This window comes from Oculina patagonica, chromosome 11 (assembly GCF_052425735.1).
Source record: "Oculina patagonica isolate OP01 chromosome 11, crgOcupat, whole genome shotgun sequence".
In the NCBI taxonomy this organism is placed as follows: domain Eukaryota; kingdom Metazoa; phylum Cnidaria; class Anthozoa; order Scleractinia; family Oculinidae; genus Oculina; species Oculina patagonica.
In genome coordinates, this window is record NC_135768.1 from 8,820,531 (window position 1) to 8,833,473 (window position 12,943).

General features: G+C 36.7%; 1 protein-coding gene across 8 annotated transcripts in view; it reads left to right on the top strand.

Annotated features, from left to right (window-relative positions):
* LOC144630525 (doublesex- and mab-3-related transcription factor 3-like) overlaps positions 1 to 12,943 on the top strand; it is a 69,907-nt gene that overhangs the window by 54,958 nt on the left and 2,006 nt on the right. The window contains exons 1-4 of one of the 8 annotated variants that reach the window (XM_078488879.1): positions 1,421 to 1,587; positions 1,723 to 1,783; positions 12,110 to 12,438; positions 12,753 to 12,851. In XM_078488879.1, coding sequence (XP_078345005.1) covers positions 12,114 to 12,438; positions 12,753 to 12,851 — 424 coding nt within the window. In that variant the 5' untranslated portion in view covers positions 1,421 to 1,587; positions 1,723 to 1,783; positions 12,110 to 12,113. The other 7 variants (XM_078488881.1, XM_078488882.1, XM_078488880.1 and 4 more) reach the window with 7 other exon arrangements.

Consider the following 12,943-nt stretch of genomic DNA (forward strand, 5'->3'; position numbering starts at 1 on the left):
AATGAGGTCTCCTTTAAATTTAGAGAAAAGATTCTAATTTACAAGTTTTAATTACAAATTCTCTTTTATATCTGCCGCGCTTCGCTGACTATTACACCGCCTGTGGCAATAATGCCTGTCGGCTTTAGGGTCTTCATATATGTCTTAATTTATATTTAACGATACCAGGAGCACAGAAGCTTTCTTCTATAAACATATCCGATAAGGAGCTGAAATCGTCTTAGATTATTAGCATATTCGTTTGAAAGTACTGTTTAAAAATGATTTTTTGTTTTATATAAACGCAGTTTTCGACCTCTATCTTATCAAACTAGATTCGATTGTAACTAATCGATAGAAATTTCCTGGTGCATTGTTCATTCGGCTTTCCAATTTTGAAAAGAAATTCAAAGAGCGAAACAAATTTTACCGGCTATTCCGATCAATGCACTTGATATACAAAATCGTCGCAGCTGATTCAAATATACTAACCGCCGTAGGAACAAAATAACAAACGCAAAATTGAAGAATTGGCCTAACGCGTTAAGCAATTATTGTAGTTTCGAGTTTTAATTTTCACAATTTTAAAACCCCTTAAGGCTAATTTGAGATAATTACCACATCAAAGTAAAGAAAGTTAGAAAATTTATCTAAAACGCTTTTTTTTTTCAGTCAAAAGGCAGGTGATTTTGAGGCTTAATGTTTAAATCCAAGCTAAACTATTTAATGTTTTTTCTCTATTCTCACTACCTACCTGCTTGGTAATATATAGATATTTTAAGGAGAAAATAGATTTTTATCACTTGACATTTTAACCATTTTTCATCAGTCGACATTTTAACCTGGTTAAAGTCATCGAATAACTTCGAAAATGGACTTACACAATAACACAATACCAGAGCCGTAAATGGTCATATTCTAAAACCAAATAGCTATCAAATATCCGAATGCACTTAACGGCAAAAGACAGTAACATTAATTTAAATTTGTTTTACCTAAAATGAGATAAAATGTTGGTACATGCAGTTTGTGTGTAGTCACAAAACCACCGTTTAAGCGACTGTCTTTAATCGATGAAAAATGATGTACGCGCGTTTTTGTTAAACACTCGTAAAATTTAAAATAGAAATGAATGAGATGTCACATAGATGGCACCTGCTCGTAAACTTGTCTCCTACGCGACAAAAATGACAATCAACTTACTTAAGTTATTAAGAAAGCAATTATTACAGAAATCTAACTTCCGAAGTTAATGAAATTTCGCTCTAAGGTTGACATTACTGTTCACGGCCAAGCAAAGTAACACATTAACAAGCAAGCGAAGATTAGCCATTTTAAAGCTCTTTTCACGCCTATTGTCTCTATTAGTCTTTACGGTGAATTCTTAACTTCACCGTTTTGGCTCAATGCGCCGACGTTGCTAAAATCATCGAGCCAGCGGTTTAATCAAGCGGGAGCGCATTAAAAGCCGCACACACCGGCCATTCAGTAATCTTGCCCAGGCGAGGACGGAACGTGCAGAGCAATTTTATGATCCTTTTCCTGCGTGCCTCACTATTCGTCACGGGGATTTTGGCGGGATTTCTACACAGCTGCTGTGAAAAAGAGGTAAATTAAAACTTTTATGACTCGATCAAGTCATGTCGTGACCTGGCGCGCGTGAGGAAGTTTTATAATCGATTCACTGATCAGCTTGATCGTCATCTGCAGCGCGTACAATTAATGATATAATTTTCATTTCAGTTTTAGCGAAAAGCACGCAGACTGATCGCTAAATCAATCCAAGCGTAGATCAAGAGCGAAGGTGAGCTTCTATCCACAACATCAAAGTAAATTCTGCTGATCAATTTTAAACCCATTTGAGGGTAAAACACAGTACAACTTTTTGTAATCGTAGTACTATACTTTCATAAATATTTAGTAAATTGTAGTTATTCTAGAACTTGAACTTGCCTTTTGAAGAGAGGAGTTATGTTTTAAATAAAGTATTTTTTGTTTAAAATTTCAAGGAAGGCAACTCGCTTTCATTGATTCAGTGTACGATTTCCAAACATTCACCAAGTTATGGTTTTACAAAAGTCATTTTACATTTATTTTACTCCCAGCCGAACTAGAATAGACAAACATTTTATTCGTACACCTGTAATCGCTTAATTTACTTTACGCAACAAATTTCAGAAGGCCTTGCAACGGGGCTGAGAAAATTTCCTAAAGAACGACTGTAAACTGCTTCAAAAACGATTTGCAATAATTGCCAGATTAATAAAAAAAAATTATCAATTATAAACGAAATGCTGTCTTCCTGAAAATTTTACAATGTACATTTTATAAAAACATTAAGCCACACATATTTAAAATGTCATGTTTAATATTTAGCTTTTGGGCTTTTAAAAGAATTTTACTTTCTAATGCAGGGAAACGAAATTCGTGACTTTCAAAGATTTTTGTTCCAATCCAAGACAATAAAATTTGCGTGCTGGAGGGACAATAAAAAGCGAACTAAAAGCCGCAGAAATGCCCAAAAGTCAATTGAGAATTAATCATTTTTAGATATTACTGTTAAGACTAGATGTAATGTAAACTTATCTATTCAAAATGTGACGATATTTCACCCCATTAAGAGTCTCAGCCACCATCTATAAAAGCAACTCGCGTTTTAATTTTTAGATCGTGTGAAACTGCCCGTTAAACGCTTATCCTTCGATTTTTAAACAGTTCAGCTTCACCGAGTAGCAAAGGCGGTCTTTGTTCAAAACCATTACTTTGTGTGTTTGTATTCGTTCAGTGGTCCCATCGTGACGAAATTAAACAACAAATTCACCCATGAAATTTGCTTGTTTTGCGTAAATATGAAGGAAGTGACTGACCATTGTGATTAATCAACGCCTGTTATTACCACGCTTTTAGGCAAACGCGCGATCAACAGAAGACATAGCAAATTAAACGCGCCAAAATTCGCTCTTCAGCGTAAAGTCGCTTTCAAACGTCGAGAGGTCAAAATTTATAATTAATTTCCGTGGGTGTTATCGTGGAGAATCTCAAAACAAGATAACAGTTCTTGTAATAAAATGATTTATGTTCCGCTATAAAGCGGCAAATGTATGTGTGTTTAATCTGCTCAGGTTGGGAATTAGCCGCTTGACCGGAAAGAAAACACAAAAAATCCATGATAAACGAAAAGGCAATAGGCGCAAGACGGTTGTTTAAGGTGTTAACAATGAGTCGTACTAATTTCAATTACTTTTTCGGATCACAATAAAGAGGCGCATTTTGCATAAAGTTAATTTTACCCATCCATTTTGCAAATACTTGCGATTCGCAAGTTTTCGCCCGGCGATGGTCCCTCAAGTCATCAATTCACCTTCTAACGTTAGAGAATAAAGTTTGAACTTAAAACGAAGAAAACAGCTCTCGAATGCTCATTACTCAACTCGAAATGCTCTTTGTAGGAAATTTTAAAAAGAGAAAACAAACTTTTGTATTCCTCGGGGGCAACAAGTAAAGCTGTTTAAATAAAAATTATTTCTAATAATCCCCTCGCGAGTATTAATTGCTACCTCTCGTTTCAAGTTGATATTTGCTGTAAAAGGTTTTCTGGAAGTTTGCGTGTTTCCTTTTTCGTTAACTTCGCCATTTTCCTAACATTGTCGTGATAATCAATCTACACCATATCTTCGTGGTTAAGTGCTAACCCAGGCGTTGAGTCGGATCTCATACCACCAAATGTACACAGTTCGCCCCCGAAAGAGTTCTTTTAATTTAATATTGAGGTAGATAATTTGCATTACTGTATATAGTTGTCTAGCTTTGATCAAGATTACTAGTTGTTCACTGTGTTGTGGGTCGACCGAGCTATAAAAAAAATAATTTCTTGAATTTCTCTAATCTGGCAGATAATTTTAACTGTGTATCCTCAAGCTTCATTTCCAAATAAAGATTTCTTCTTTCACAAAAACGAAGGTGGTCTAATATAATTTAAAACTCAATTGCAACCTTTTATCAAAGAGAAATACATTATAAATTATTTTTGGACTGCTTACAAGCCAACCACTCGACTTGAAATAGACATTGTCTACCTCATTCGGGAGATATTTCCAATATTTCACTTTCGGGTGCTTTCTCCATAACATTTGGCGTCTTGTAGGCGCCTAAAAAAACTTACTGAAGATTCCTCTATCTTTTGCGCGTCTGTTTCTTAATGTTTTTATAACCGCATGCACACGCAAGCCATTTAAAGTCTAGCTTCAAACCGACCAACCATTTGTCCTTAGAGGTAGCATTTAGGTTTTGCAAACGGACTGTTTCGTCGATTTTAGCCTTCCAAGGGCCAGCTAAACGCTTTGAATATTTTTGCGGTTAACAAGTTAATTTTTGGGAACGGTTCTTAGGAGACGATTTTCAAAAGGACATATTTGCTGTCAGAGTGTTTTACGCTAGCACTTCTCGTCCATTTACACAGGTACTGCCTTGAATTGTGTTGGGTTTTAATGCAGTAGCCAAACAAATACCGCTGTGTTTTTCTTGGCGTACTTATTATGTTTCAATTTAAACCAGAAAAAGGGAAATCGTGTCAGGAAGTTTTAACTCGTTTCATTCAGACATGTAGCTACGCCCCGATCGCTAAAGATGATTATCAAATTTAATAATTCACCTCGCATTAGAAGATTTATGGCCTTAAATTTCCGGGGTATCTCCATTCGGTTGTCTCAGTTAAAATGAAAAATATATCGTTTATGGATTGTGAGGTATTGTCGTGGAATAATCTAAAATGCGTAGGCCATACTAGTGTTGTTGTTATGTCTGGTTTGTTTGTAGTGAAAAAGCATTGCATCATTAAAATTGAATAATTTCGTAATTCTTATTTCTATTCCTTCTTGAAAAAAAGGCCGCCTCTCGACCTTAATTTATTGTGAAGAAAAGATCGCTTTACTTTAGGCTAATCCCATGAAAAATGCAAGAGAATATTTACCCCTTTTCCAAGACTAACATAGAGAATTTTCTAACTAAGATATCATTAAATAAGCGATTTGAGAATTTATTAAAGAATTTAATCGTAACTTAACAAATCAACAAAATTAGCTCGCTTTACCTCGCCCTCGCTTGTTTATCGTGGTAAATGATAATACATGATCATCTAATAACTTCAAGTTAGAATGACAATATTTCGTGTTGCATGCAGGTGATAATTATGAGGAAAATTATCAGCTGGACAACAAGATTGTCTTGATGTACCACGAAATTTCTCGAAGCAAACTTACACCGGAGCAAATCTGACACGCCGCGATATCTGAGTGAAGCCAAAAATGACGTCTTACAAAAGAAATTTTTTCGGAACCGTTTTTGGTAGAAAATTCAATACTATGGCAAGGAGAAAACTGTCTTCTTACTAACCATATTCTAACTTGCCTTGCGTGTTTTGTTTTGCGATGAAAATTGAACAAAGGATAAGCGGAACAATCCTGACAAAACGAAGGGTAGAGCGAATTCGAAACTCTCACACCACGTGTAGTTGTTAATATCGGCCAAGGGCAACGGGTATCGAAGGCATTTACACGAAGGCCCTTCTTGATTACTTGAATAAAACCACCCGCCTTCCAAATTCACTTGGAAACGAAAAGGCGTTTGTTTAAAGCCCTGGGGTTTGAATCGAAACGAAACGGAACTCGTACAAATTGTAAACTGGGTTAATTAGGTTAAATCTGAAATAAATTTTAAACTGGCTTGAAAAGCAGCCTTGTCGTGCATGTAATAGAAAAATTATCTCACGGATAGATTACAATTTCAACTTCCTGTTAAACACGACCGTACGATCCCTTAATTTTCGGACACGATCAGGTTGTTATCGATCATTTTACCTATAGTTTGTCTACTTGAAGTTCTTTCAACCAACTGCCGATCGCGAAAAATTAAAAAAATAAGAAAGAAGGCTGAGGTCGTTGAAACGTGACATAACGAACAAACGGTTTAGATAGTCGGCATCTGTGCATAAATTGACCGACCTATATTACAGATATTAGTACTCTTAAAGACACGCGGGTCAAAGCGAAACTTTGAAGACACAATGACTTGCAAATCGCAAACAAAAAGTCAACTGTAGGGAGTCTGTGTAGGCCTGTAACGATTCTTATAACATTTGTATGAGAAAGCGCTATTTGAAGAATTAACTAATTACCTTAAACAAGCATCGGTCTTCTAACTTACTTCATTGATCCGAGACAAAACATTTTTGTGTTGGCACACGAACCATTTCGATCCGAGCCCTGTAAGGGAATTCGAAACATATTCTCTTTTGAAAACGGGCCACTTGAAACAAAAACTTCGACACCGTTGGCCAAAACAACACAATAGAGAACTTTTATTTCATTATTTTAACGAGGTACATCTTAACGACCTAACAAAGTAAAGTATATTAATAGAGACATCTGAAACTTTCGACTAGCGAGAATAGCTGCATAAAAACATTGAACCGTTTTGAATTCGAAGACCACTAGTACACCTCTTGCTTCGATGGCCTGCAGGAATAGCAGGATGCAATGGTGGCCGGACCGGTGTAGTAGAAGTTGGCGCAGCTGCACTTCTCATAAACAGTTCGATAGCATAAGCAGTAACCGTGGTACACTTAGCTGTAGGCGTGTAAGACAGGCGTACAGCAACATTGCTAGACTTGTTTCCCGGAACGGTATATAGCCGCAGCAGTAAAAATAGCAACAAAGAAGTAGCATTTTTAGGCGTATCTATGCCTCTGCACAAATGTTTTGTTTTAACAATAATTGCCGCAGGGCTGTTGTGTTTCTGAGTGGTACTAGAAGGCGCCATTGTCGATTGAAGTTATCAAGGTGAAATGTATCGCGCCTACAGCAATAAGCTTTTTACAGACACAGCAGTCTAAACTAAAAAAAAATAGAAACACAAGTGTAAGACTGTCGTAATTCCGCCATTCTATTTATTACCCATGGTATTCTTATATAAGATTAAGTCCCTCATTCCCGAAAAAGCGCCATATCTGACACCGCTCCGAGAAATAACAAGCGGATACAAGCCACGATGTGTATTTGAAATGCTCCCGAAGCCGGAATAATTGTACGGTGTCAATGTTTACTTCACGAAAGTGCTTCGTTGTAATTACAAAGAAAATGCAGGTACGACAAGTTTGTTTTTCTCGTGCTATACCATTTCACTGCATTTCGACACCTTTAAATAGTGACTTTATTGAATTCATAACAACACGGAAAAGTGGCTTAGTGCTCTCGAACTAAAAAGCGTAGGTTTAGCGACGAAAACTATGAATGCTTTGCTTGTGGCAATTGTCATGTTAATCCACTGTCATACAAGTTTCATTTCAAGGTACTTAACAAGGGCACAACAGAACTATCCTATGTTAATATAACGGGTGGGCGCCTTTACGCAAAGCCACTTTAGAGTTGCATATAATTGCATGCCTCTTTCCATGTCAAATCGCACCTGCGTCCCGCGTTCATCAACAAGTAAAAGGCTTTAGTTATATTACAAACGTTATTTTCTTGAAACAAAGCTTAAGGCAATTTCAAACTAACTACAGCAGGAAATTGCACTAACGTTACCTTCACGAAATTTAAAAACTGAATTTCGTTAATATTCACTGACGCGAGCAATTAGCGGACCACTCAACAAAATTTTTAACATATGCCGTATTTTTGAAAAAACAAAAGACATAAATGGCGCCAAAACGGCTTCCGAGTGGCTAAAAGTGCGCCCAATTATAATTTTAGTGATATTAAAGACAATAATTTGTTTTGTTTTCAAGCAGATGTTTCCCCGTTAAATGTCATAATTTCATTTTAATATAACAGCCTTGTTCCAATCCTATCAAGTTTAACAAGTTAACAGAAGCACAACGAATACAGAGCTATCAAGCTGACTGACAAGAAGACAACTCTACAAATTATATTAAAGTAAACTGTTCACCATCTTCAAGGGCGACTGTTTCGTTTTGTTATGGTCAACTAAAATAACTTTTTTTAGTTCCGATTGCATCTTCCTCTTTCGTATCTGCAACCAGGTGTACGGGAAGTTTTAACTAGTCATACATTTTCCCGCGAATACTGCGGTCTGGGAAAATTTGAGTAACAATATATCACAAAGGGGCCACTGCTTTTCAATTTCATAACTTTTCACTTGACAGATGTTGTATTGAAAAAGCTTTTAACAGTGTGGTTGGTTGGTAATTCTATACGAATCCACCAGTATGCCTTAATGGATAAAGCCCCTCCCTCGAAATATTTGTTCGCTGAGTCGGTAACTACATTTTATACAACAAAGAAACCCGCTTTCTTCTAAGAGTTCGAATCGCTCATTGCTTCCTCGAAGACGAAAGTTTTCCTTCTCCGTAGTTCAACTCTCGTGCCTCAGTCGCGCAAAGCCCGGCTCCAGAACCGCCACGGTTTACGGTATGATAATTTTTAACATATTTTTTATCAAATTATCATTAATTTGCTTCATTCGCGTAACGAGTGTAATCTAAAATTTATCTTCCACTGAATCAGTTGTCAAGGAATTTTTATAAACTTGAGCTCTTTATTAGTGATTTGGCGGATTTTCTTGGTAGAAAATGTATGAACCAATCGCTTTTCATCGACGGCCATGCCTCTTCAAAATGTTTCACTAAATTTCTGGGTTTTGTCATCAGTTCTGTTAGTATCAAAATGAAATCCGACATACATTGAAGTTTGATTGTAACACCCTTTAAGGTTGATAAGGCCACATCAAATTGTAATGTCCCGCTCGATGTATTTAGACTTACTTCTTGTTTATTTTTCTTTGCGAACTACAAATTTTAATGTAAGCTGCTCGGTTGGTCTTTTTTAAGGCAAAACAAATTACCTTTTCAAAACAATACGATGTATCTATGTTATGAGTTCAGTTTCTTAAGATATGCATCGGTACTAAATAAAAAAAATTTCTCGAAAACTGAATTATTTTAAAGAAACTCCAAAACGGAAGGTCGAGTTTGCATGAGTTAAGTAAACTGATCGGTTTTTCCTCATTTTGCGCCGGAAAGAATTACATAAAATTTTGTTTCGAAAACTTTCAAATTTTTGAAGTAACCGGTAAACAAGTCAGTTATTCCTCGCGTGCAGAGTTGATATTGTCAAAGGATAGCACGGCTCAGGACAATTAAGGCATGGGTCTCCCATTACATTGCATAAAAAACTTAGGGGGTGGTCTATCTTCTGAGGCTTTAGCCATGAAAGTCTGAAACTTTGGCAAAGTAATAAGTATGGAAATTTTGTTCAATTTATGTGAATGACGTATGCAAATTAGGTCACGTGACTTTTTGCGGCCAATTATTTAAAAAAATATCTTTGAGGAAAAATGGCACCAGTTTAAAACATCAGTCTTCTAGCTTTTTTGTGACTAGGCAAGTACTTAGGAGAGCAACAAAAGATCTGTGCCCGGACTTTGTTTAATATCTTATTAATTTCGAAAATTAACGGTATTTTGTACTAGTACCCAGTCCTCCAGAAATACTCTTTTCCTTTTTCAGACCGTTATTTTGAAATTTGTCACAAGGTCCGGGCACAGAAGTGATGTACCTAATAACCTTAAGCTCATAAAGCTAACAGCAGCATCCAGAAACTAATAAAAAGTGGTGCCATTTTCCTAAAATGATTTTTAAGCTAAAAATAACCCAGTCAGGTCACGTGATCTAATTTGCATATGTCAACCTAATAAATTTGACAAAATTTGCAAACTTATTACATTGCCAAAGTTTAAGATTGTCATGGCTAAAGGCTAAGAAGATGCACCACCCCCTTAGTTTTTGGTGAAATGATGGAAGGCCCATGCCTTAATTGTCTTGAGGGGGTGTACTACTGAGCGCGGATATCATTTCGATGCCTGGCATGGAGTTTTTCATCTGTAGTACGCGCGAGGAAGCCGGAAATAGTTTCCTCGTATGCTCGGTTGGTTAATCTTATTTGTCTTGGTTTGTGTTCGGTAAATTTAGTCATAATGGAATTTTGAATTGTGAGCGGGGTGTTAACAGCTTTACCTTAAAATCTAGAAACAAAACCCTGAGATAAAATACATCATTATTAAAGAAGATATATATAGAACGCGCGCTCAGCCTCAGTCCAAAATATAGATATCCTCATGAAAAAAAAAACAACACAAAACCAGGTGCATTATTTTTAAGCAGGACCCATTTTGCGGAAACGCAATTGTAACTTTCAGCAACTGAAACAGAGACTTCCTGGTTTTATTCATTCGAGCGATATTAAAAAATAGGTCAACTTCTGCTCCACGCATACTGGCCGGAAGATTTGCACACTTACAGGAATTTTTCTAGAATTTTCGCACAAGAAAAGCACATCATTTTATGGAACTACTCTTATGGTTCCTTCTTATGAAATGACATTTGTTTTCATTGTTTAACGAACTCAAAAAAGAATGCATGTGATAGCCCCCGGGATCTTGTTTCCTATAACCTGCTTTTTCTGTCTCGTTCTGTTCCCCTTTTTGCTTGAGGCGTTTAGTTTTATGAGCCGTTTTACGTATAGATTTTGCCGTTTTGGGGTGAAATAGGGTGTGGTTTTATAGGTTTGATACAAGGAACTTCAATCTTCAGCCAAAAAGAGAAAATTAGAAACGAAAAAGTCGTTAGATTGTATCACGGGCGATAAAAAAATCGTTTTCTGCTGAAACAGGAAAGAGATTTCGGAGGTATGGTCTACGAAAGAAATACGGAGAATCCTTAAGTTTGGCCTGAAATTTAAAGAGGCATGTCTTTAGCTAAAGGGACAACGTCCAGCTCAAATAAATAAAAAGACCTTTCGTGAAGTAAAAAGCAATTCTAACGTTTATTTTTAGCACTATTCGAAAAAAGTTAAAAAATATTCTAGATCAATGGAAACCCCCCCAAAAAAAAACCCGGTTAAATTTAGTAAAATAAAAGAATCCATTTAGCCTGCAAGAATCACAATATTCCGGCGTGGGGAAGTTATGGTGCATGGCGATTACAAAATAGACTAATTTGGTATGTTTACATTTTCTAATTTTAACTGAGATTTTTCAAGACATCTGAGTAAGAAGTTGCAATATACGACTTTGCTATTTTTGAGCTCATTACAACAACATCCGTTTGTTTATGTCCCGCTTTCCTTACAAAACTAAAATAGAATTGCAAGTCGTATAGTAAGAAATGAAATGTCGAGATGCCGGCGAGAGGAAATTTTCAAACACTGTAAGATTATCTGACCGATGTCAACTCAAAATTTTCTTGGGTGAGATTAGTTGTAGTACTAACTCGATTAACCATACATGTTGGTTTTCGGATCGGGGTTAGTTTTTCTTCCTCGCTGAGAGATATACCCACGGACATGGAATTAGGCAAGACATCACTAACTAACCTTTTAGATATTTGTTTGCTCCTTTTGCTACAGTTTTTCTCGCTCTAAGTCATATGAATTGGCTGACAAACTGAAATGTCATTTTGCAAATGTTAAAAAAGATAAATACCAAATAAAAGTATTGCTCAGTAGCTGTACCACTCTAGAATTTTTTTAAAAAGTTAGAATCACCTTGAGCAGTATAATATACAGACTCATGAAAGTACTGCCTAATTACCTTTAAATATATGAATGTTCGCACACTGGAGTTTCATTCGGAGACTCGGTTAAAAAAATAGAACCACCTTGTACAGATTAATAAACAGTACCACATGAAAGTACTGCTTAGTAGCTTTCATTTGAATTTTCACACACTAGGGTTTTATTGTACAGTATAATAACCAGTACCAAACAATGTAAGCTCAATAGCTTTCATTTCAATGGTCACACGCTAGTGTTTCATTTGGAAAAATTAAAAGTTAGAACCACCTTGTACAGTATATTAAACAGTAGTTCTGCAAAATATTGCAGGGTGTTTCACTTTAACTTCTGATTGCCATTTCTTCGCCTGTTAGTTCTGTGAATTAATGTGGTGCTACCTGAAAGCAATATCCCCTATCTTTAATGACTTTCTTCTACCTTTCTACCTTTCTGCTTGATACTGTATTTACGATGTTAAGAAACTTTTGGCGTGGTGCTAAAATTATTGTCATATAGAGAGTTATACTGTTATTTCAACAATCTTTATTATCTTTTAAATTCAGGATTATGAGTGAAACAAAAGAGTCAGACTGTGAAAATCAAGAAGAGACCAGCACTTCCCCCACCCTACACCACAGGGTCCCAAAGTGTGCCCGCTGTCGCACGCATGGCACGGTATCATGGCTCAAGGGACACAAACACTACTGCCGCTGGAGAGACTGCACATGTGCAAAATGCCAACTGATAACTGAGAGGCAACGTGTGACAGCCGCGCGCGTTGCGTTGCTAAGACAACAGCGAAAAGGAGCTGAGTTGAGGGCTAAATATCAAAGAGAATTGGAAAACGCCCGTTTGACATACTCCATGGTGTTTCAAACAAACGGATTAGCAGGTAAAGCCGGTTTTAAACCTCTTCCTAATCATCTTTCTTCTTCCTACGCCTACTTTTCGCAGTCCTCCTCCTCCTCCTCCTCCTCCTCCTCCTCCTGCTTCATTCTTCTTCTTCTTCTTCTTCTTCTTCTTCTCCTTCCTCCTCCTCCTTTCTCTTCTCAATTGTAAAGGCATTTGTAATGCTATTTGTGTGCGAGAAATCAGAAGGTTGGGATCATAATTGAACTTGAAAATTACAGTGGCATAAAACAAGGCGAGCACTGAAAGAATAACTCGTGCAAACTTACTAACAACGATCTTTTTCTGCTTTCACAGGATTCCCAAACAACCACCGACACCATTTTTATCATCGGCACCCTCATGCAGACATGAGTCACATAGAGCCAAGGATCAGAGAAATTACCCCATTACCAGGTAAAAGTTACTAAACCTGACAGTCAAGCTCAAAGTACAAGATATTTTTATTCACCGGTTGTACAGTATTTCCTATAAGTAACCATTCTTAC